General features: G+C 42.0%; 1 protein-coding gene and 1 long non-coding RNA gene across 2 annotated transcripts in view; one reads left to right on the top strand and one right to left on the bottom strand.

The window, feature by feature from the left end:
- Positions 1 to 25,177, top strand: part of LOC122799727 — a 311,843-nt gene that overhangs the window by 45,022 nt on the left and 241,644 nt on the right. The gene's annotated exons all lie outside the window — the stretch shown is intronic.
- Positions 13,309 to 14,514, bottom strand: HNRNPA0 (heterogeneous nuclear ribonucleoprotein A0). Its single transcript, XM_044068982.1, has one exon. The coding sequence runs from the start codon at positions 14,417 to 14,419 to the stop codon at positions 13,589 to 13,591; it is 831 nt and encodes a 276-aa protein (XP_043924917.1). The 5' UTR covers positions 14,420 to 14,514; the 3' UTR covers positions 13,309 to 13,588.

Raw genomic sequence — 25,177 nt, 5'->3', positions numbered from 1 at the left:
AAAACTCTGTACCCATGAACTACTACATAGACAGCAGTCTACTCAACACCGAATGTGTGAAGAGATCTGGAACAGGCTACCCATCTGCGTTACGCAAAGTTCATTAGCACTCCAAGAAGAGTCGATGGATAATAGGAAATGCACCCCAGGGATCACTTCTGCATCTCTGCTAGACGGTGGCACAGGAAACAACTTTCTTGGGTGGCCAGGGAACCTTGTTGGCTAGGCTTATGTAGGCCCTCGGGCCGATAGCCTAGTACCTACCCATGAACCTATAATCACATTGCAAGATTTGCTACTGGCACAGCCTTCTGGACACCACTGTCAACCCATGACCTCTCTTAGGTGCCTTAACTACTTCTAAGTTAGTACTATATGTGCTAAATGCTGGTATTGCTTATAAACTAATCTGCTTGAAACTAGTATTTACCAAATGTTCACTATCTTGGAGCTTTTCTCCTCAGGCCTCCAGTAAAAAAGGACATGCATCTAGTCTGATTATCCCGGTCAACAAATGTAAAATAAATAAAACCCTGAAAGTGTGTTGACAGCTAGGAACTAAAATTAAAGCTATAAACCAATTTGCTCTTCCTGTTTTTACAGATTTGGAGTGATTGACTGGCCACAAAAGGTGTTGGATATATTGGACAGGAAAACAAAGGTGCTTCATGCTAACCCCAAATTTTTTTAATAAAACAGTGCATACCAAGATTATACATCCCCAGTTCCGGAGGAGATATGGGCCTCCTTGAAGCAGATTGCATGTATAGAACTACAATTGAGACTGCACAGATCTGCTGACCTCAAAACACAGTGAAAGATTTGAAACATGAAGAAAATAAATCTAAGATGACTTCCATTCTTAGTCTAGCAGAAGCATATTGGTGTCAAGCAGGAATCCAGAAATAGAAATCAGGCAGCAACTGAATGTGCCAAAAATAAAAAAAATAAAGGATCAGACAAGGCAAAAAATGTAAAACTGCATAGTTGTATAGAAAACCTCTGGAAGAACCTCATGTTGATTAGGAACGAATGCAGGAATGGTTAAGGAGGCAAATTCAAACCAGATTGTATACTGAAAGGCATAATAATGTGGCAAGGCTATTGCAGTGGGGATCATGCAAACATAAAATGGTTGTAGTTGAAAAAATTATTTCGGCTTTTCCTGGTTAGGGGTCACCACAGCAGAACTCCGGTCTAATGATTGGCAGATTTTTACAGTGTTGAGGTGCCAGCTGACACCCAACCTTCAACAAAGGCATGCCCATTCACACATCTTTCGAATGCCACTACCACAGGGAGGACACGCAGACTCCACACAGAAGGTACTCCTGCCGAGAATCGAACAGTAGAACCTCTTGCTGTGAGAAGACAACACTACCGTTGCACGATAGTGGTCTGTAGTAGCCAGTTAATTTTTCTGAGAAGGCATCTAAAAATCACATTTGGATAAAGCAGACTGCACCCGTTAACCCTAAGTCACATCACTTAAGCCTACTTTAAAACTCTTCCCCATTCTAACCCAGCCATTAAGATTCTTTACTCATGTTCACATCTCCAATTTCAGAAATCCATTGAATTTACTAAGCATCCAAAATACCACCCCCCCCCCATTTTACTGTCACTTGTGTTGTTCTCATCTATTTTTTATATTTGGCCAGGTTTTTAACCCTGGGCTGACACTGAAATTGGTCAGAATTGATCAGTGCTCTACCCTTGCAAATAACGTATCTGCTCTAATTTCCAGTGCCGATTGTTGCAATGTAACAGTCTCCTCTTACAACTCATGTAGGATACTTCTCATAAGATTTGATTACTCCCTAATCTTTCACTTACCTGTATTTTTTTCCCCCACCCACCACCTCTCCCTGCTCTTCCAGTTGCTGCTATCCAGCAAAACCCTTCCCCTGGGCTGAACATTATGTTCTTTGGCAGGTGTCATTACCTCTTTGTCTCCCTATCCTCCTTGACTTCTGGATTCCTACCTTCTGGCTCTTGTAGATGCATGGGTATGCCCTGTACATAGACATTTTAGGACTTCCTAGTTGCCCCTCACACTAATTCATTGCATCCAGCACAGGTCTTGAAAATCTTACATACATTCCCATGCATTGTCTATGCCCACTGCTGCTCAGTCTTTTACACCAGCTTAATTTGTGCGACAATCCAATAGGTACAGAGAATCATTAACAGATTATGGAATCGCTTTATCAGTGCCAGACAAAGATATGGCCTGGATTCATAAACCATTGCAACACTATCCTAACAGAAGTTCTGCAATGAGTCGGTCAAGCAGGGTGTGCAATTCAGAACAGTTATACAATGAGGATAACCAGAATACAAGGCATAGCCAAGACATATTCTAATGAAGTTAAAAAATGGTGGAGCAATTGAGAAACCTAGAAGTGAAAATACAACCATGTACTGCCCTGTATAAGAAATGAACACAATGTTTGCAAATAAAAAAAAATGCAAAAGTATGTTAGGGGCCTTCCACAGCAAGTGGAAACCAGTACCCGTCAGAGGTTAGCAGCTGCTTCTGCCATCAGCATATGGTATCACCCCAGAGGCAAAGATCTTCTGACCATGCTGGACTTCCCATGCACTGTATCACCCTTCTCAGGCACTTCATTTCCATCACTTCTAGTTGTCAAAGTTTCTGCATCATACAGTAGGTATTGGTTGCATCACTGTTTTGTAAAACTTACTTTTCAGCCTCTTTGGCGTGGTCATACATACACCCAAGCACACTATTCCAGTTAGCTGCAGCCCCTCCGATTCTAGCTTTGATATCTTCAGACTTTCCCTCTCAACCACCTCTCCCAGATACCTGAAGCCATTTTCCTGTTGCACTATCTTCCCTTCTATCTCAGTTCTGAGCTTCCTCAGATTTCCCCCATTTGCTGCAATTACCACCGTTTCGTATGTACTTCATTTTATCTGCCATGGTACAGCATAAAAAAAAGTGTATGTGGCATACCCCAGAGGAGAGAGCCAAAACCATAGGTGGTTACTAGGCTAATGGCCTAGCGCACTTACAAGCAAATAGCTTACCCCCACAAAAGAAACCTCAGTGAGACAGGTGGAACCCCTGGGACAAATTTGAGGTTTCCCAGGTTGTGCTTGTATAGAGGGTTATTGAGGTACTAGACACGTATAAGAAGTCTATTCAAGACAGGGCAGCCTCTGTAGAGACAAACTTTTCTCCAGCAGGTTTTGTACACACCAAATGGGGCAATATACTCAAATTACTGGCCTGTTTAACTTTAGAAAAACGTAGTTTCCCTCACCACTGCTGCCACAAGATCAACCAGAGTAATGAGGTCTCACCACAGGTTTGCCATTGATGTGGTAATCAGCAGGGGACATGTTTTGCCAAATGGTATGACATTTGTTAGCCATGACTTTTCCACTGCTGAGACCCTCTTGCAGTACGTTATCTGGGGAGTCAATGACAGCATCCAACAAGTCATCTGCAAACTTGGTCAGCCACAGGCCTTTTTGTCTTTGCCTGGACCTCTGAGAAGTAGATGGAGACAGGTCTGCTGTCAGAGGTGGAGGCACTAATTTTGACCTTGTATCCCATCAGTGAGCCAGTTAACCAAGTCAAGGTAAGCCACATGTACTGGACTTTCCTTCATCCAAGGCAGTGATAGTCCTCTAAGAAGTCAACCAGGTTCAAAATAGCAATATTTGCTCTTGATGCATCCGGACTGGATGGGGTCAAGTGTTTGGAGATTGCTTATGTCCTTGTTTAGGAGATCCACAACAACACGAGACATGGCTTTACAAATCAGACTTGCGCACGGGGATAATTGCAGTTCTCCACTCCGTTGGAAGCCTGTACATAGCATCTCCCAGGCTATTCAACCACAGCCTATCAAGTCCCACAGAAGCGGTGTTCTTTGCCTTGGTAGGGCCAACACGATCGGAGATGTGCGACACGTAGGAGAACGGGGGTGAAGTTTATACTGGCAGGTTGGCCAAGTCAGATTAGTGGGACAATTTTCCATTTGTTGTAAAGCCTGCTGATAGGGGTGTCCAGACAGGCTTTTCCTTGATGAGCCGTTTTAGTTCTGCTGGGTTTGGCAGAGTAAATGCAGTAGTACAAGTGCTTGTATACTGCATTATACTATTAATCATACTTATCTGCATCCTCAAGAGGGCCTGTGGTGTGAAGCTACTGATACACCCCTCTGGTTGTAGTCTGCTTTTGAGAAGTTTTTTGGCCTGGTTAAGGCGGGGAGGGATAGAAACTCCCAAATGAGACACTGATTATCCGATCTCACCAGGGAACAGCATACTATGGGAGTGATGCAGCGGTCACCCATGCTGGTGAGAACCAAGTCCAGAATTTTATTTCCCTTGTGGGGGAAGAGATGAGTTGGTCTAGTGCATTAGAACTGATGAAGTAAAGGAATCATTGGCAGTGCATTAGTGCAGGAATAGTTCACCCAGTCTACGGTGTGGTAGTTGAAGTCAGCAAGGAACAGGGGATACCTTGGGAGTCAAATAGGAGGAGTGGGTGTCCTGAGTCATGGAGGGGGTCTATAGTTAGTCATAACTTGGATGGGGTGTCTTACCAACTGCCAGTGAGTGGATTTGCAGGTTAAGGCTCCCAGTGTTAAGCAGCAGGACGTTCAATTTGCTTTGTGACAGATCTTTTGTGTTGGAAGATTTGTCTTTGGGACATGGCCTAAAAAAAACACTAATGGGGGAGGCAAGAGTCTTGGCTAGGATCTAACAGGTGGATTCCATCTCTAGTAAAGCAAGGAGGGCCCATCAACCATGTCTTTGCAGGCAGACAGATACTAGATCCCCTTGGAAAATTAAGTCAATTGAAGTCAGTTTTGTTGGTACTGTGGTATTCTTGAAGGTAGGATGCTGCTTAGAGCTAGATCATACCTGCCTGAGACTCGCTCAAAAGCTCAATCATGTCTTCATATAGTGCAGGGAGGTGCATCTCGAGTCACTCACCAACGTGGACACAGTTATAACTGAACCAGTTGTGAAGTGACAAGTGCATGCATGATGTGGCAGGTTGAGACATGATCGGACAATGACCACACTGTTGAACCTGCAGGACTTCAATGCTATAGCCATAAACTGTACCCACGTCAAAATAAAGACCCCCACCTGGTGAAGTGGTACGGAGGTACATGAACCAAAGGGTACCACTACAGATTCCCCAAGTGGAATGTACAACATACTACCTACAATTTAGTAGGCATGCAGTTTGCATGCCAGGTAGCACAGTTTCTGGAACCACAGGCAGCTTAGATGAATGAGAAGACAGCAACAGGGGATGACCATGCCCATAGAAGCATGCACAATACCCTGTGTCACCAAGAGGCAGTGCATTACACATACTAGATGAAACAAACTTGATACACATAGTAAACATGATGGATACAAAAACACCGACCGTGTTTACCCAAAGCTAAGCTGGTCACTGTGTACATTAGACAGGCAGCTCAGGTTAGAAAGACCAAGGATGCACTCGTGAAAAAATGATGGTAGCTTTACTACAAAACTACACAACTAAGCAGACAGGCAAGTAAAAAAACGCACATAAAAAGCATCAGCAGACACAGGCAGCCAAAATCAAAATGTTAAGTGCATGGTGTGCAAAAATTGATGCACTTAGGTTTGGATTGGAGTCAAAATGCCTGGCGCACTAGGTATGCACTATGGGCAGTGGCAGCATGTTTCTACAAGGACACATGCCTCAATACACAGACAGCGCTACATGGTCTACTTGGCAAGTCCAAGAATGCGCAACAGACAGCTTCACTTGGTCCCCCATGAGAACGGGCTCTCCGATGCACTGCCTGGACTCGGAAGTCAGTATGCTACTTGAAAAGTCTAGAGGTGTTAGAATGACCACAAACTACAAAGCATTCTATAGCTAGGTCAAGAACCTCAATAGCAACACTCAAATCTGCTCAGAGTTACAGCACAATGGCAAGAAAATTAAGGAACCAACATCTTGACAGATAGCACCACCTTCAATCATAACCACAAACTTGGGGAGTGTGAAAGAGCCAAGAGGAGGTGTATCCATCTCAAGTATTTCTTCACTTCTCACACTGGCTACTTCAGTTACTTTATTTTAACTGTGCTTGTATTTAAGTGTAGTGCTTGCACTCAGTTTACAGGAGCTGTTCAGAGATTGTACAACTGTGTTCTCTGCCCCTAGGCCTCCACAGGGCTGCTTTTTGTTTGCCTTGCAGCAAAACCTGACCCATCTAGCCCACTTCCCCACTAATTACCACAGTGGGTACCTGCCACAATGGACAGATGTTTTTCCACCATTCCTCCAGCCAGCTAGACATGGCATCCTGTGGCAAGGCTGCAATTGCCTCATGTATACCGACAACCAGTTACTCCTAAAAACAAATACATGTGAGATTTCTCTACTGTGAATTTGGAGGTCTCAACAAACCAAATATGTTAGCATGCATACTACCTCTTGCTCATAAGCTCACAAACCTACGCCTAAAGATCAGAGACCTCCCAAGTGAAAATCTACTGCAAACACTGCAGACCCAACAGAATCCACTACACATTAGTGGATCAGCCAAATAAGCTCAAGGCAAAACCCCTCAAAACCAAATGTCTTTGTCACAGACTACTCTGTAGTGAGACACAGAAGCCCCCCCCACTTATATAAATGCCCTGTATAAACACCTATACAAATGTACAGACTTGCTGTACCAGATGAGATCAAAACAAGGTCCTCACAAAAAAGCCACCCTGAGGATAAAGCATAAATAGGTTATACAAAGAAACAAAATGTCCAAGAACAAGGAATTAGGACGTCCCCCACAGCTTCAACAAGCATGTCTTCGTAATGTGGGAGGAAGCCAAACTGGAGAAACTTGCTGTGCGGCGACAACATTAACTGCTTGCCTTTGGCTCTCTACACAATCCCTCTCGGGTATCATTGAAACACTCCCCAAACTGTGAATTAACCCATGTCACTAAATGGGTAGCCAACTGGCTCACCACCAGAATGCACAGTCAAAGTTGGGGATTCTACCTCTACCAGCAGAGCACCACACGGTTCTGTACGGGGCCCTCTACTGTTTGGAAATCTATTTCTGAAATCCAGGTGAAGATAGATGGCATGACTTACCAAGTTCACTGGTCCCCCATCTATACTGACATACTACACAAGGGCAAATTGATAGCTAAGACAAACTAAATGCAAAAGTTTTCCCTAAACAGCAGTCAGTGAAGCCCTTCCAAGCTTTTCTCCTGCTCTAGGAGCAACTCAGTTGTGCACTGAGCAGCATTTCCTTATTGATCAACCTTAGTTTACATAAAGTAAAGGTCCCTCAGTCTCAGCTGTACCAGCACAGTCCTGTCAAACCCAGCCATTATGGACGGACAGATTTGTGGTTTCCCAGGTTGTGCTTGTAGAGGGTTATTGAGGTACTCAACACGTATAAGAAGTCTATTCGAGACAGGGCAGCCTCTGTAGAGACAAACTTCTTTCTCCAGCAGGTTTTGTACACACCAAATGGGGCAATATACTCAAATTACTGGCCAGTTTAACTGGAGATAAACTAAGTAAGTTTTTCTAACCACTGCTGCCACATGGTCAACCCGACTACCCAGGTCTCTCACCACAGGTTTGCCATTGATGTGGTAATCAGCAGGGGACATGTTTTGCCAAATGGTATGACATTTTTGTTAGCCATGACTTTCACTGCAAACTGGGAGCAATAACTTACTCTCTGGCTGACACTGACATTCTCCAAAAGGGCCTTATTGAGACGGACACCTGATGTCAAAGTCATGGTCTCAAGCTAAATGTCAAAAAATGCAGAGTCATCCCATTTGGGAAAAACAAAACACCCATGAATTACCACATAGGTGGAAGCCCCCTTAATACAGAAAAGGTAATAAGAGATCTGGGGACCCAGGTAGATAATAGTGCCCCTCTACTCATCACTCAGACCGATCAGAGAGTACACTGCCCCATTTGGAATGCAACTCACAAGACACTTAACTGGAATGACCACAAAAGTACCTCGCCAAGAGGATTACTGGCCTCAAACATATGTCCTTTGCAGCCCGACTGGAAAAACTCCAGCTGTACTTAGTCACATATCGCTTACTCTGAGGTGATCTCTGCCCAACTTACAAAGCCATGTCCAACTCAGAATTGGACATGCTCCACCTAAAGAAATCCAAGTCATTGCGAGCTACTCGCTGTAGTGAGCTTAACCTCGCCACAACAATAAATAGAACATGCTGGAGAGATATATTCCTGTCAGACTCCCAATGCTTTGGAACAAAATTCCTAATACATTAGGCAGAGCCCCTCACCAACACTCGAGAAACCTTGACGAGTGGATGGGTAACAGAAAATACACCCCTTGCTCTTCTTGACAGAGGCTTAATCAATGGGGCAAGGAAAGCAGACACACGCTGGCTAGGCTTATAAATGACCTCGGACAGACTTTCCACACTAAATAAAGGACACAACAAACCCACATATGCAGAGATCCTTACTAGTAAACCTACCAAAAGTTCTGAGATCTCAGAAATTGGAACCATGTAAAACCACCACAACACAACTGAGACACTGGTGTGGGTGTTAAACTAATGAGGCGTTACTGTACTGGTCATTGTGACTTGAGACATGCCAAATGAGGAGCCATTTACAATTACCTGCCTGTCAGGTGCCACCGCATCCTTGAAGAGGGAAAAATGAGCTAGTCATCTAGGTAAGGGAACATGCAGAACCCTAAAGCACAAGGTTAGCACTTTTGGAAGTAGGAGATTGGATTGAACCATGACTTTAGAACTTTGGGGGGGGGGGGGGTGAAGGAGCTCGACAATTTCGCCAAGGAGCCTCCCTGATTGTATATCAGAGAGCTGAAAACTTGAGATTGCATAGAATTATGGCCAAGAAAAGGAGTCAGGGATTGGAATGTGTCTGCAGTGGCTGAGAATGGGATCAGGGGTTAGAGGTCCCTAAACCCAACTGTGGAGGAACAGATGGATCTCAAGGGAAGCAGCCCAAAGGTCTTCCTCACTTCTGTACTGCTGCTGACCTCGCCCTGTTAACACACAAGCCCAGTAATCCAGCAAATTAATTTCTAACATTTGCATCCATACTCTACCACAAGTGCTTCTCTTGAATCTAAGGTTAAGCTCCCAAATAAACACAAGTACCCCACGATGGCCTGCCCACATACACCACCCCAGCCATAAAAAAATTGCTTATGCAAAAGGCTGTAGAAGTACATGCACATAGTAAGGATCACTAAAATTTGTAAAACTCACACCTTAAATTCCACAAGTAAAAAAAAAAGTCAAGACTCAAGTCTGTACCAGCTGTCTGCATGGTGGGTAAAGTTGTTTAGCATGAAGCCACCCCAACTCCACAATTTCCACTTACTGGTTAAAGCATACACTGTCCCCATGATGCCTTTATGCAGATCCCTGATAATGCACATCTCACCACATTAGACAAAGCCAATCTTTCACAACAGTTATTTTTAAAGTGCTGAAAACTTAAACATACAAGTGTTTGTAGTTAACCAAAGCTGCTACAAGTGTCAAGATACAATTCCATCTGTGCAATGCACATACCTAAATATCTACCACATGCAAGATTTGATAACATATGCCAAAACCCAGTGACTGACCTAGGGCAGACCAGATGCACATAGCGTGGATGACCCTAGACTGTGCCCTTGTTGTTCCCTCCAAAACATTCTAAGAACCCCTCTAGATTTCTGCAATGCTAACATGCTCAGGCTTAGACAACTAAGCAAGGTTTCCTTAAGCTTAACTGACATCCTCACCAATCTGAGTCAAGGATCCATGTCAAATGATAAAGGACCTGACCAAAACCACATGGTCAATGATGCAGTTTGAATATAAACACCAAAAAATGTTTTGCAGGAACAAGCCAGATCCCATTCCCCTCCTAATTATACATACCAATTTTTCACACCCTCTCCCAACTGTTCTGCAATCCAAGCCAAAACTGCTGAACTGCATTATTGACCAGATAGACTTCAATAATGGCCACTAAACCAAGTGACAGACCCATTGCCAAAACCTCTTCAGACAGTAATGAAGCTTACAATTTCCTTAAAATTGGTCTCTCCACAAGCTCAAAAAAACACCAAATTGTTGCAAACCAGCCCAAGGAACAGCAGAACTGGCAAACTCAACATACCCCAACATAATAGAGAAAACAAGGAATACAAACAGAAATGTAGTGACTATAACTTGTAATACACCCATCCGACCCCCCCCCCATGACAGGAAACCAAATTAGTAACAAATATGGACAGCTGTGCACAGAAGGGACAAAGCTAAATTGGTTGCACATACCAGCTGTGGATATAAAACCGAAGACTAGCAAATGCAGAAAGAAAGGCTTAACATGTGATATATCCTTACATTTAAGGCAACTGATCTACATTAGACCTGTGTGCAGTTCCTGGGTTGTAGCAATGGTAAGAAGCTAGTCTGTGGATACAAAAAAAAAAAAAAAAAACCTTCTGTACTCTAGTAGGGGAGCACAATCTGGAAGCAAGTTGAAGTGCTTCATGTGTATTTGGAACAGTCCACTAACAGCCACACAAGTCACCCACAGACACTAAGACCACCTTGTCTCTAGCACTAGTACATGTAAGCTTCCATCTACCCAGAGCTGTCCCACATGCCCGTGGCAGTAATCAGAATGCCCATGTCTTATTACACATCACCTGCAGCCTGCTCTTTTGGCAAAGGAATGGGGTTGGTTGGCCACACTCTACAAAACCACCCGACATTTCAAAATATTTTCTACATATACTGAAATAGTGGGGAAAAACACTAAATTGATGGGCATGACAATAGATAACACACTTTTGAGCCACATTCTCAAAAGAATAAAGATGACACTAAGCAAACTGTCACAAGTTCTACCTGGACAACCACACCAAAACTAGCCAGCACCTTACTTGCCCTTCCCTCCCATTACGGAATTATAAAGAATATCAGACTAGATAGGACACTTAACATCCTACCTAAAGAATGTCCTTACTATCTCACTTTCTTTAACCTATTAACTGTATAGCCTGTCGATTTCATTTAGTAACCGACCAACTTACTGAATTTCGTCATCTATCATCTGTTCACTTTTAGGTCTATATAATGTACATTAGTCTCAAGTTAGACCGCTAACCTTTTTTTTACATTTAATGCAGCATGTACAATTTATAGTTGTACTGTATGGTGCTTCTCTTCCCAGCCCTCCACTGAAAAGGGCTTTGCCCCAGTTGGACTATCCCGGTCAACAAATGTAAGATGGTTAGTAAAGATGGCACTACCTATCACCCAACCTTTAGTAACAAATCCTATAAAAAAACGCCAAATTTCTCAGAAAAGCCTAACCGCTCACACCATTGCCAAGCTGTTTCAGAACTCAATTGGCTCGTGTGGTCCTACCATCTATATTATACCCAACTAGCGCACAAACACCTGCCCAGCACTCTGCTCCACCCTACACAAACAAGATCCTCATGCAAACAATTAGCCTGTAGAAACTGGGAAGAGCCTCGGTATCAGTGTCTAACCTCCCCCTCAAAGGTCTGGCCCCTGTGCCTGGACAATTGCAATAAGTATGTTCTCTCAAACTTGGGGGCCACAAGCCTACAAATGGCAGAATTTTAGAAAGAGCATAGCTATAGTTGCATCTTAATTTAATTTATATTTGTTGACCGGGGGTGTCAGACTGGACGTAGGTCCATTTTCAGCAGAGGCCCGGGGAGAAAAGCTCCACAGTTAAGATAAACAGACAGCAGTTACATTGCTAATAGCAATTACTTACAACATATTTACAGATAAAGAACATAGTACATCAGTAGACAACTAAAATCTTTATCTGTGAAGTACATAACAGACATTAACAAGTATAACAAGAAGAAGTTTCTGCTGTACAATAAGTACTGCCTTATGAGCATCTGAGGCTGCTATAATCAAGGTAGTTAGTGGAGTGGAAAGAAAGGTAGTGGTCGGATGGGCAGGGTGGGAGTTTCAAGGGCATAGCCAGCATGTTTTTAGGTGCACTTTTAGTAAAGTTTTGAAGTGGGCTAATGTAAAAGTTTGCAAGGACTTAACCCAAACAGCTGGGAGGGCTGGGGTGTACACCCACTCAATTCTACCAGTTTAAAGTGGTGCTCTTTTTCAAACACTTAAAACATAGCATAGTTAACTGGTAATTGTTCAACTCAATTTAGAATTTATGCAGTGTTAATAGAAACTGTCCTGGCCAAAAGAATTAAACCTATGGATAAAAAATATACATGTACTTCAAATACAAGACCACTCAAAATGGATAGAATGACCAATTACCTTTATCAATTATGACCAGAAATGCCAAGCCTAACACTTACTACACTGCAAAGTCATCCTATCCTAGAGATATTAGAAAGCCAATGTTGAATCCCTTCGTAGAGCAGTTCTGACAACCTCAACAACCCGCACTGAGCTTCCAGCCTACCATAAAACTAAAGATTTTCCATGCAAGTCATACCAGAGACACTAAAGACAAAAGACTTGTCAACAGTCAATGATCACACACACCACCCCATCCCTACCCAAACACCAAATGCCAACACGAGTGACATTTGCATTAACATACTTTGCTGTAATGCAGGAATTAGTCATATCTCGTCTGGACACTGTGGAACGGAGTAAGTTGTAAAATGTTGTACCAATTTATTTTTAGTGCATTAACTGCAGTGAATTTATTCTACAAGCAATAGCAACCCGACAATACTAAAGGTATGCTGCACCACCTGTGGCCTAAACTACAAACAACGAAAACAGATGGTCAGTGTAACAGATGGTCAGTGTACGGTGCAATGCCCCCGAGAAAAACGGGAAGGGGGACGAACTACACCAGCCCACCCTTTGTTAATACTGAAGAAACAAAGAAACGCACGAGGGGGAGGGGCACGTATTACCATCTCCTTCCTTAATGAATGCATTTGATACAAACAACTCATCTCACAGCAAATCTACTAATTTAGAGAAACACCTTATAATAAAACAAAATCAAGAGGATGGAAGACCGAATTATTCCTTGGAAAAATCAAGACAAAATGGCCGCGTCATACAACTTAAAAATGAAGCATACTTCTGTAGTAGTTCTGCACCCACTCACGGATCGATTACTGCATTTTAAATAACCAAATACAATTATCAGACATAATGCAGTGAATGTATCATTATAGAACACCATGTGGTGATTAAAATGTGCATTATTGGAATTAGGGATACAGGCCAAGCTCTGAGAAACATGAACACGAAATTTATTTAAAAATAAAAAGTAAAAACAATTTACAGTGAATTCAAAGTCGAATAAACCACATTTGGCCTTACAAAATGTAACCAGTCCGGGTATAAACTGTACAGAGGAACAAAGTGTCCCTCAATTTGCACGTGTCTCGCGAATAAGGGCGGTTGAAGCAAAACTTAAAACATGTACTAAAAAATAGGATAAGACGACCAGTTCAGGAATAACAGTTCACATCTGACATGACATTGAGCTTGCAGTCACATTGAGGTTTTAAAAGTAACCGCCTCCATAGCCCCCTCGGTAAGGTCCACTGCTGAAGCTCCTAGCGGCATAGCCACCCCCTTTCATGGGGCCGTAGCTGGACTGCTGTTGACCATAGCTACCCAGCCCGTTGGTATCAGAGTAACCAGAATAAGAAGAGTTACCAAAATAGGACTGTCCGAAAGTGCCGTAGCCACCAGCATAGCCACCACCGTAGTTGCCACCGCCGTTCTGAGCGCGTGCACCTCCACGGCCTCCTCGCGCACCTCCTCCACGTGCTCCGCCCCTTGAAGGCCTCCCTGAGCCAAGCTCATCCTTCGGCACGGCCTTCTTCACCTCTACGCGGTGGCCGTTGATGGTGTGGAACTTGATGACCGCCGTTTTGTCCGCAGAGTCGTAATCGGAGAAATATATAAACCCGAAGCCCCTCTTCTTGCCAGACTGCTTATCTGCAATTATCTCCACCTTATCGATCTCCCCGAACTGTGAAAAGTGGTTATTGAGATCTTCCTCCTCCAAGTCCTCTTTGATACCGCCAACGAAAATCTTTTTCACTTTGGCGTGCACACCCGGTTTACCGGCGTCCTCCCTTGCCACGGCCCTTTTCAATTCCACATTGTTGCCATCCAGCACGTGTGGCGTCGCCGCCATGGCGGAATCAGCTTCTGCCGCGTTGGCGTAAGTGACAAAGCCGAAGCATCGGGAGCGTTTTGTCAGCGGGTTCACCACCACCACACAGTCCGTCAGCTCCCCGAACTTCTCGAAGTGCTCCCGAAGAGTTGCCTCTGTTGTCTGCAGATTGAGACCACCGATGAAGAGTTTGCAGAGCTGAGAATCCATGCTTCGTGCAGCAGGAGGGGGCTGAGAGACAACAGATTGAAAGGAACCGAGCTGCCGCAATTCAATTATACGCCGTTCCAGGAAGGCTTGTGACGTCACAAAGAACCCTCCTGATGCCCGGCCCTCGAGCGGCGTTCCCGAGTGACGTAATGTGAGCGCGGGTCACACATTTGGAATTCAGACTTTTATCAATAATCACTGTTACATTGTTACTACGTTACGGCTTACAGAACTAAGATATTTCCTGGGAGAAAAAGTAAACGTTTGAAGGTTGTAAATTTAATGAAAGGCGACTGGAAACAGTTTTAAGTAGTAGCCTGGTGTAACAACATCTTAGTGCAAGAAATCTGGACAAAGGCCTGAAAATCAGGATATTTTTTTAAATGTTGTTTTTATAAACTTAGGAAGTTGCAAGAATAACATGATTTGCTTTGCCACGCATTTTCTGGAGGACCTGAACACCGAAATTCAAGTGCATGACATTATTTAGTGATTTCATTCCTAAGTGATGTGTTAGAAAACCACGTGTTATGAAGATCAGAACAAAAATATCAAGCAGAAATAAGCGCATTCTAAAAAAATCTGGAGAGTTAAGAGGTATTGAATCAACCGCAGACTGTATTTTATTCAGAAGCCTTTTGTCACCCATTGTACCTCATAACTGTACAGATTTTCACAGAATGTCTATATTTTTGCCTTATATTTTTAGTCTATTCCTCATAAAATGTGTGGTTTTCTGGCACATCACTGGGATGATCTGAGGATTGAAGTAACTAAATAATAACATACATTTGAATCTGAGACTGCAAATCCTTCAGAAAATGTATGTTGAAATAAACTCTGCTACACTAGCAACTTTCTAAGTTTACAAGGTCAATATTTAAAATCTATCCCTCTTTTTGGGCCCTTGCCCCCCCCCCCCCATTTTGTCAGGCTTTGTCCAGATTTCTTGCAGTAAGAGGTTGAGAGGTATGCCACCCATGTGTGTGGCAGCAGATAAAAATGTGCAGCAATTTTCAAACCATGCCTTCCACGTGTTCAGAATTTCAGAGAATTTCCAGATTTTGTCTTATTTTTTTATTCTATTCCTCATAAATATGTAGTTTTCTGGTAAGTCATTGAGGACTGAAGTTGCTTAATATTTGATTTTCAGACCTTGCATCTTTCAGAAAATGCACACTAATGCAAAATATCTGTTACTCTAGCAACTTTTCAGGTTTAAAATATGTCCCTGATTGATGTTTTCCCATGTTTTTTGGCTTTGTCCAAAATTCTTGTGTGAAGATATTCAGACCTATGTGTCAAACCTATACCTACTTCTCAGCTGCTGTGATTTAAACTGTTAGATTATCCATACTCAGTTTCAGTTTACTTATTTTCTGCATTTTTATTTTTTAAATTTAAATATTTTTTAATACTTATATATGTGCAGCAGTGGCAGCTCCAGGATATGTTTCTTGTCTGGACAGCTGGTTGGGAGGGCACGTCAAGCGTTCTGCCCCTACCACAAGCTGCCAGACTTAATCTTGGACTACTATAAATAACCTTAGGGCTCTCTGTTGGTAGTAAGCTCCTGATGTGTAAGTATTGTATAGATGTACAGCATCTTGTGTGCTGAGTTACAAAGAAGTTATAGCCCTGGTGTCAGCAGGGAATGCTAATCAAACATTGACAATTCTAGCATGACGTACCCTCGCATACTCTTTCTAAGTGCCATTACTTGCTTTATTTGCTTCATCCTTCCCTATTTCCCACATGCCCCAGCTCATCTTTATTAGTAAAGATCACCTGGCAAATTATTGCGCAACCTGTGGATGTCAATGGGCCACTTGATATATATTAATGCACATTTTCATGTGTGCAGATGATTTTGTATAGTGTCTTCAAGAAGCACCATGTTTAGAGTATTCTCTTAAATAATTTAAACCGAGTTTTTGCTGTATGCATACCACACTTTTTTTAATGTATTGCTATACCACAACTGGAGGTCAACATGAAGTTTTTCTTTTTTGTTCTGAATCGTCTGAAATTAAACAGATTTGTTTTTTTGTTATTGTCAGGAAGAAGAAAATGTTTTGCTTTAGTATAATAAAGGGAAAAGGCATGCAAAAGTTCCGGAGCAAGTAACAACTCCCCAGTGCTGAGAGTTCGATTTAATGGTGGTGGAGCACTTTAAGAGGGTAAAGAGCTGAGTTGGGGGGGGGGGGGTGAGAAAAGGATGAAGAGGAGTTAGGAATGTAACACAAGGGTGTTCCGTTTATCATTTCAGTGGCCTTACTTAGGAAAACAAGACACACTGATTGTGTTTTAATATCCCTCCATTGCTTTCCAACTGACTGTATTAAAAAAAGTATGCTTTCAAGTAGATGCTGAAATCATCTTTGCTTCCGAAAAAACAAAAAAAATATTGGTTGTAACATCAAAAGTCACAGCAAACAAAAAAGTAAACATTATATATATTTGGAAATAATTTTATGCTGCAATTCACGGTATTGTTTGCTGAAATCATGTTTTTACTACATGGGGCACTAAGAATTTCACATCTGGAGTAATGTGCCCAGTTGTAGAACCCATACAAAAAAAAAATCATCTGGTAAACAGTATGCAGTTAAAAGCAATACAAAAGATAAAGGGAAGAGAATGAAATGCCTTTGGCATGAGCAGAGATTTATACAGTTGAGCAAATATCAGAAAAAAAGAGTGTGTTTGTTGTGTAAAAGTGGAACATTTTGAGCTGAAGAGAAAACATAATGTAATGGGGAGCATCATGGACATGTTGGTAGGACCCTGAAATGTTTTGCTTTAAGATACAGTGAAAATCATCACAGTTGTTCTGCACCAAGCAAGGAAAGGATGAGACACTGATATGGAAAGGGTAACAGCATGAGACCTATGTGCAGTTCTCCTCCATGAGAAGAAACAGATTGTGGAGTTTTGTTGGCTATTAAAACTACACATCGCAGAATGCTATGATAACAGAACATCTCCCCAGAGCTGATTCATTTTTAATATGATTACCCTTCTGCATCTACTATTTGGTCTAAATTATAGTAGGAGCCAGAGACTGACTCCTTCTCTGGTGATATAGGTACATAAAGTAATTATAGCCGGTAAGTGAGTCAGGAAGCAGTGGAAGCTAGATTCTGTGCTGAAACATGCAACTAGCTCTTTCTAATGAGAATTGTTTGTCCTGTATAGTGTATATCATAGACATTCTGAACTAAAAAACTGCTAACTACTGTTCCACTCTGTACGGGGAATCATACTGGACTATTGCATATATTAAGCTCACTGATACTTTAATTTATGTAATCCTTTCTTCCCACCATACCTTATCTCATCTTTGTTACCCATGTCCTACCTAATCTAGTAATTTTCTCTTTATTTCTTTATCTTTTACAGTTCCCTATAATTAACAATTGTGTGCTGACCACCCATTGAAAAGCGATAGCTTGGACACTGCACTGCCCACAGAATCACATCAGGAAATTGCTTAACGTGTCGCAACAGTGTATGTATCACTCTGTGTGACTGCGAGCATACAATGCTATTTGCTATGCTATCTTTAAATGGTATGCACACAGATAAGGGCTCCCCTCTAGGCGTCCCAGTTCCTCCAGCAAAATATATAAGTAGACACATTTAAAGTACGTGAATTTTTCTCCCTTGTATGTCTATGTACTGATAAAACAAGATAAATAAGATGTAGAATAGTGAAATATAGCAGACGCTATAATACCTTTCTCCATAGCAAACTTTCTATCTACACGGGCACCCCCACTCCACATTGCTAATAAGGGCATAAGTAAGTTAAAGACAAATAAAACAAAAGAGAAAGAAAGAGAATACAAACTAAAATAAAACAAAAAGTCTGCATGTCATGTCCTGTAATTGCTACTGAAATAAGTGGTAACAGGTCTGACTGATTGTTTTTCTTTGAGAAAGTGCGATCTCTGCTTTTCTTTGAGAAAGTGAGAGCCCTGCTTTCAGGCTCAACCCGCTCTGTTCACTCGCTTTCGCTGGGGCTCACTCCGCTTCCTTACCCAACCCCCATTCTCACCTACCCCCACTTTCCTTTCACTTCTACTCAACTAACCACACCCCCACCTCAACCAATCAGCATTATCTACCTCAACCAATCAACACTCTCCATCAATCTACCATGCTGACTACTCAACCTCTCTATGCACAGTGAAGGTACTTACACCCTCTCAGTCATAACTAAATTACCTAGAGATCTTAAACATATCTTTTCTCCAATGATATGCATTTAATAACTATAACAATGAGATTTTGCAATGCTAAGTTCCCAATAATCAAAACAATGTTAACACACCTTGTCATTCTTACTTTGTTAATTGTGGCAGCCCACAACTCCAGCTACCATACTACCATTCAACAACCTGTCCCACACCACACTATCTCCACACACAGTAATCTGACCCAGGCATCTGCTAACATCGCTATATCACCATCCATCTTCAACATATGTATACATAATTTCACTCACTATTCCCTACTTCCTCATGCCACCACACCCACTCCTTCTCTACAATATGATAGGCACCTACTTAAATTCCTGAAAACTCTTGTTTCTATCACCTCCAACTTAGCTCAGTGGTGACATTCATCCCAACCCTGGCCCACATACAAATCCTCACTATTTTACTACTGCACATTCCGAAAATGCAATGCTCAGGAATCTCTACTAGGGGTAAATCTGACCTTCTAATTCTAAACTTTAATATTAGAAGTATCAGTAACAAAATTCATGACCTACATGCCACTCTAACACTATACTCCCCAGACATAGTCCTACTCACTGAAACATGGCTTAAACCTGTCACTCCCAATAATGATATTCTCCCTCAAGGATACAATATCCTACGACTTGACAGATCAGGTAAAATGGGCGGTGCTGTTGCCTTTCTATATAAAAATCATCTAACACTAGAAGCCTCCAAACAAAACATCTAATCTTTTGACAAAGCAGAAGTATTACTTGCCAAACTTATCCTGACCTCATATAAGCATATCAACCTAATTGGAACCTACATCCCTCCCGGCAACAATACCCTTACATTAGAAGACATACTAAGCTGGTCTGACAAATCCCTACCCCAAGAAAAAATTATCCTAGGAGACTTTTAATTTATACTGGTCAGCTTGTAGTTCTCAAAATCCCACTAATCACATTAATCTGTATAGCTTTACCCAACTCATACAAACTCCTACCAGGATTAATAAAATGTCCAATAAACAATCAGTACTAGACTGGATATTAACTAACAAACCACTTCACATTTTGTACTCTGGCTGTCTTCCAGACTGCCTAAGTGATCATCTCCCAACCTACATAATCAGATAATGAATCAACTCAAAGAAACAAGTAATTTACAAACAAATAAGAAGCACAAAGCAGTTTAACCCCAAACACTTTATCAGCTCCCTGGTCCACTCTAATTGGCTCTCACTGAAACATCTTCCCTGGAAGATGCTATCCACCACTTCAATAAAACCTTCCTCTTTATTCTAAATACTCACGCTCCAACCAGAACCATATGTGTAAAATCTAATTATGCCCCATGGCTAAAAAAAGAAACAAGGTCTCTATTAGTTGTAAGAGATAAAGCATGGAATCAGTGGCATAAAACTAAATCCAATACCGCCAAACAAGAATACCAAGAGCTCAGAAACAAAGCTAAGAAACAAATCAGGCAAGATAAAATAAAGTACGATGTCCAAAATAAACACCAAAAGAACCCTCAAAATGTCTGGTCAGCAATAAAAAACATACTCCAACCAGGTAAAACATCTACTCCACAACCCACTACCTCAAATAATACAGATAACATAGCTACCCAATTCAATAAATACTTTACCAAATCTATAGCAGCCCTGTATAATAAGCAGCTACTCTCCCCAGTCCTAGACAGTCCAACTCCCAATAAAACTAAAATCCTCTTTTCCATTCAACCAGTCTCAACTAAAACAATATCAAACATGCTTAATAAACTGAAGTCCACTACTCTAGCCGCAGACAGTTTACCACCCCAATATCTAAAAATAGCAGCTGAAGCAATAGCATACCCAGTTTCAGTACTTATAAACAGATCCATAGTTGAACACCAAATCCCAACCTTATGGAAGACTTCCCATATAATTCCACTTCACAAAGGCAGAAACTGTACTGATTTAACCAACTATTGTCCTATCGCTATCCTACCATCACTGTCCAAAATATTAGAGAGAATTGTCTACACACACAGCTCATGCACTACCTTTAAACAAATAACCTATTACCTCAGTCACAACATGGTTTCCATCCAAATCACAGTACAACCATGGCCCTGTTATCTTTTACTAACACAATAAACCAACAAAGAAACAACCACAAATATGTATCCTCTATTTTCTTAGACCTATCAAAAGCCTTCAATATGGTCTCCCACAGTAAACTCCTAACCACGCTCTCATCAATAAACTTTTCTCAATCTGCACTTGACTGATTCCAAGACTATTTGACTGGATGCCAGCAAGTAGTACAATGGCAAGAAGATCTATCACCCCTTCTAACTACCACCATAGGTGTCTCCCAGGGGTCCATACTAGATCCACTCCTTTTCTCATTATTCACTAATAACCTCCACACTTCAGTCCCACATGCATCCCTAATTCAGTATGTCGATGACTCCTCTGTAATTTGTGCTGCCTCTACTATTCTAGAGTTACTAGTGCTTACCAACACTCATTTCTTGTAATCAAAACTTGGCTAACAAACTCTCATCATATTCTGAACCCCAACAAAAACAAAACTTATGCTATTTCATCCAACCAAAACTAAAACAGCCCCTCCTCATTCACTATCAAATCTGTCAACAAAACCAGAATCTCTCCCACAGTTCATACTAAGCTGTTGGGTGTTGAAATAGACAATAATATGAGATTTGATCTCCGTATATCTCAAACAATAAAAAATGTCCACAAAAAACTAGGTACTCTGTACAGGAGTAAACATTATCTCACAGACAACACAAAAGCCACAGTAGCTCAAACACACTTGATCTCAACCTTACTATACGCATCACCCATTTTCACCAACCTTAGGAAATCAGATCTTGCAAAACTTGAAACATGTTACAATAAAATCGCTAGATTTGCAACCAACTCAAACTCCAGGTCTCATCACTGTACAGCACTGAGACAGCTTAAGTAGCTTGAGTTTGCTCAACTTCTACGTTACACCCAACTAACCATGGCCCACAAATTACTCCATCAGAAAGAAAAGATACCTGCCCTGAAAACTCTACTACAGCCATACTCCAGTACCAGAACTTTATGATCCAATAATAGACCTCTGATAAAGGTCTCTACTGCCAATAATCAGGTTGGGGAAATCCCTCCTCCAACTGTATAGCTAAAATCTGGAATACTTTACCTCCCAGTGTAATATCCACCACAACCTCACCTCAGTTTAAACCTTTACTAAAAAAAAATCACCTATCCAAAAACTGGATATGTCCATGTATGGCTCCTAACTAACCTACTTGCTGCTAATGTTGATACTATATTGGATTCAGTCTTACTAAATGTACATATAAACACAAAACATATATTGTATTATGTGTAATCAACCATGTGTCTCACAATGTATACTTAACTGTGTTCTACTATGTCTTGTTATATTTTAATTGTACCTTTGTTGTATTAGCTTACTTTTATGTGGGGCTTTTCTCCCCGGGCCTCTGCTGAAAAAGGACTTGTGCCCAGACGGACATTCCCGGTTAACAAATGTAAAATAAAAATACATAAAATAAAACAGATGGCAACCATGTAACATTTCCAGTGCTCTGCATACTTCTGTCATGCTGGAATTTGCTATGACTATTCATGTATTGTTTAATTGGAACATTTAATTATTTTACCCCACAAAATAAAAAAGTTGGTGGTTGTTACTCAGAACAGTGATACTCCTATGGTTGTATAACATGAATCCCCTGTGCACTTTCAGATGTGGGGGCAATCTCCCCGACCTCTGAACTATAATATATACACCAACTTTGAGATCTTACAACTTTGTAAAGGAAGGCGAGAGTGATAAAAATGCAGCTTCACCTTCTTGATTTTCACTGACTCTAACCACTATTACAAGAAGCCACGTACCTTCTAGTAACAGTTCATATAGGGAGTTACTGGGCTTGGAGTCCAGGAGACTGTTTAGGAGCCTAGCTCATATTTTCAGTTGCCCCAAAGCACTGTCTGGTTAAGTAACTTGCTCAGTGTCTCGCAATAGATAAATTAGGGATGCAGGAATCAAACCCTGTACTACAGGAACTACAACTCTCAGCATTTACCCACTACACCAACTGTTAGGTGGAATTAAAAAATAAGCTGTTGTTAAATTGTGATCTGGAAGTAGTTTATGTAAAAGGCAAGAAAAGGGGCAAGCTACATAGGCCAAGATGTTGTTATGTACTATTAGAATATGTTGTTGTGCATGCTGACCTCTGGGCATCTTTCTAAAGCAGAGGCCTAAGCATACGATTGAACTAAGAGTGGGTTAGTAGTGACAAACCAGATGTATGGATCAGATGTTTAAGTAAGACATGCAAGGCCAATGCTTGCTGCATCAAACTGTTGTATATGCAGCTGCTTTGACTGGCTTATTATTCTGTCCTTCCTACCATCATCTGCTGTTTCTTCTTTGAGTGTTCTGACATTGTGAGTGTCAGTGGTGGAACAGGTTTGCAGAAGGCTGAGGTAGATTGATCGCTGACACTGCAGTATAGCATAAGGAAGTTCTGCATACCTGAGTGTGCTGTCCTTCAGATGACATGTTAAACCAAGGCAACCCCTCTACTTAAATAGTTAGTAGCTCAGGAGGATGTAAAAGATCCACGGCACCTATTGAAAAGAATAGGGGAAGTTCCCCAGTGTGCTGCCAAATTTCCCCTAGTAGTGTAAATACCATCTTGGATCTCACATGAAAAGAGGCAACTAGTCTAGTAGGGCTAACCCAGTCAGCTTAAATTGTCATGTTGGTGTGCAGTACCTTGAGTGGTACTTCAAGTAATTTTGTTGTGTTTCTGGTAGTTTCCATGTTTTTATTCATTTTCTTTTTTTTCTTGCATGATGTACACTGGCCATCTTGCACTCTGGATTTAGGCTTTTCCCCTTCCCACACAGCCAGTCATCAGCTCATCCAAGTTCCCCCATCCTACGTTGTCATCCCACTCCTCCTAATCTCCCTCATACTTGCTTTGCCAGGTTGGGGCTGATGAGGAGTATTACGGTGTCCCAGGACCTCATGTCATTCTTACTACTGTGGGGGGTTATAATGACCTACCCTCATACCTCCCAGCATTTGTCTGTTAAGTCTGAAGGCCGTTTCCCCCAAGGACCTTGCCTCCCCTTAGGGACTGCTTTGATGAAAGTCCTTCCCCTGCCCACATTTCAGATGCCCAAGCTGCTAACTAAACCCAGGTTGGCTGGGCCGTAGTTAGGGCTTTATCCATCTATGCATGGTGCTGGTTACTGTGGATGTATACATGGAACTAATTGTCTTCAGAGTATTTGTCACTGATGCACCTTTTATATATTCCCTGTTTTACTGATTCATAGTCTGTCATCTAGCATGAGACTTGGACAGAAAGCTATTAAATAATATTGTCTGCAGTTCTGAAAGACTGTGGGCACAGTTGTGGCTATCCCACCTCTGTTTACTTTATTTGTGTGATGAACTCTGCTGCTCATTAAAGATTCATAGCAGGGGAAGTGAGTGCAATGAGTTTAGCTTATTAGATATCCCATGCACGCCTGCAGTAGGCCCTACCGGAGCAGCATGTAATACTGAGGTGCGGCCATAGAGAGTGACAGGCGCAAACTCTGCTCATCTGTTGTGGTTGTGCCTCGATGAGGGTCTTCCCAATTCCCGCATGTCTAGTAGTGGCGAGAAGAAATAGAAGAAGTGATTTGAAAGGCTTTAAGGGCCCTAATTCAGATGTGTTCATAGGTTAGTACTAAGCTAACTGCCCTTGCGAGCCATTTTAAGCCTAGCCAATTATCCCTTGTGAGACTCAAACCCTGCACCTTGTGTTTGTCAGGCAAACACCTTAGCCATTAAGCCACCCTCCCAACCTGTTCCTATATTTAGACCGAATTAGAAGATGGAAATGGGAATATAAGAAATCGATGAAAAGGTGAAAGAAAGCAGCGGGTAGTAACGAAAGAGTAAACCTAAGAACGGGTGGAACTGAGGAGAGGAAGCTGGAGTAACTAGTTTTATGGTTCAGGTGCTCATTTTATATATGAAGATAAGGTAGGATGGGGAAGGTAGTAAAGGAGGCCAGCTGAAGGTAAGAGGGGTTAGGGTATGTAGCAAGGGCAGACAAAACCAGCAGGGGAAGTGCTGTTACAATGAGGGGGGCACAATGGAGAAAGACACATCAGTCAGAGAGGGAAGACAGAAGTGCTGGGGAGGAATGGACACCAAACCGGCAGTCATAGACACACATGGGTGGGTACACCAGGACGAGAGAAAGAATGGGATTGCCCAGTTGCAGTCCTTGCTAGCTGAGACCCAGTGGAAACTTGTAACTCTGGGCTCTCTCACCACTGGGCCCTGGCTCAGATGTTGCAGCCAGTGTTGGGCTGGGATGTGACTTAGTGAGTTGCCAGTGGAGGTTCTTCAGCTGGCCAAAGCGGGCATCCAGCCTGCTGTTAATAAGCCCTCCACACACTATGTTCAATATCTGGTGA

This window comes from Protopterus annectens, chromosome 4.part0 (genome assembly GCF_019279795.1).
Source record: "Protopterus annectens isolate FY-2018-M chromosome 4.part0, PAN1.0, whole genome shotgun sequence".
Taxonomy (NCBI): domain Eukaryota; kingdom Metazoa; phylum Chordata; order Ceratodontiformes; family Protopteridae; genus Protopterus; species Protopterus annectens.
This window is presented reverse-complemented; position numbering and strand designations above follow the sequence as displayed.

What these genes read in the sequence shown, in the direction of transcription:
- HNRNPA0 (XM_044068982.1), bottom strand. Translation starts at nt 14,419, where the DNA reads ATGGATTCTCAGCTCTGCAAACTCTTCATCGGTGGTCTCAATCTGCAG.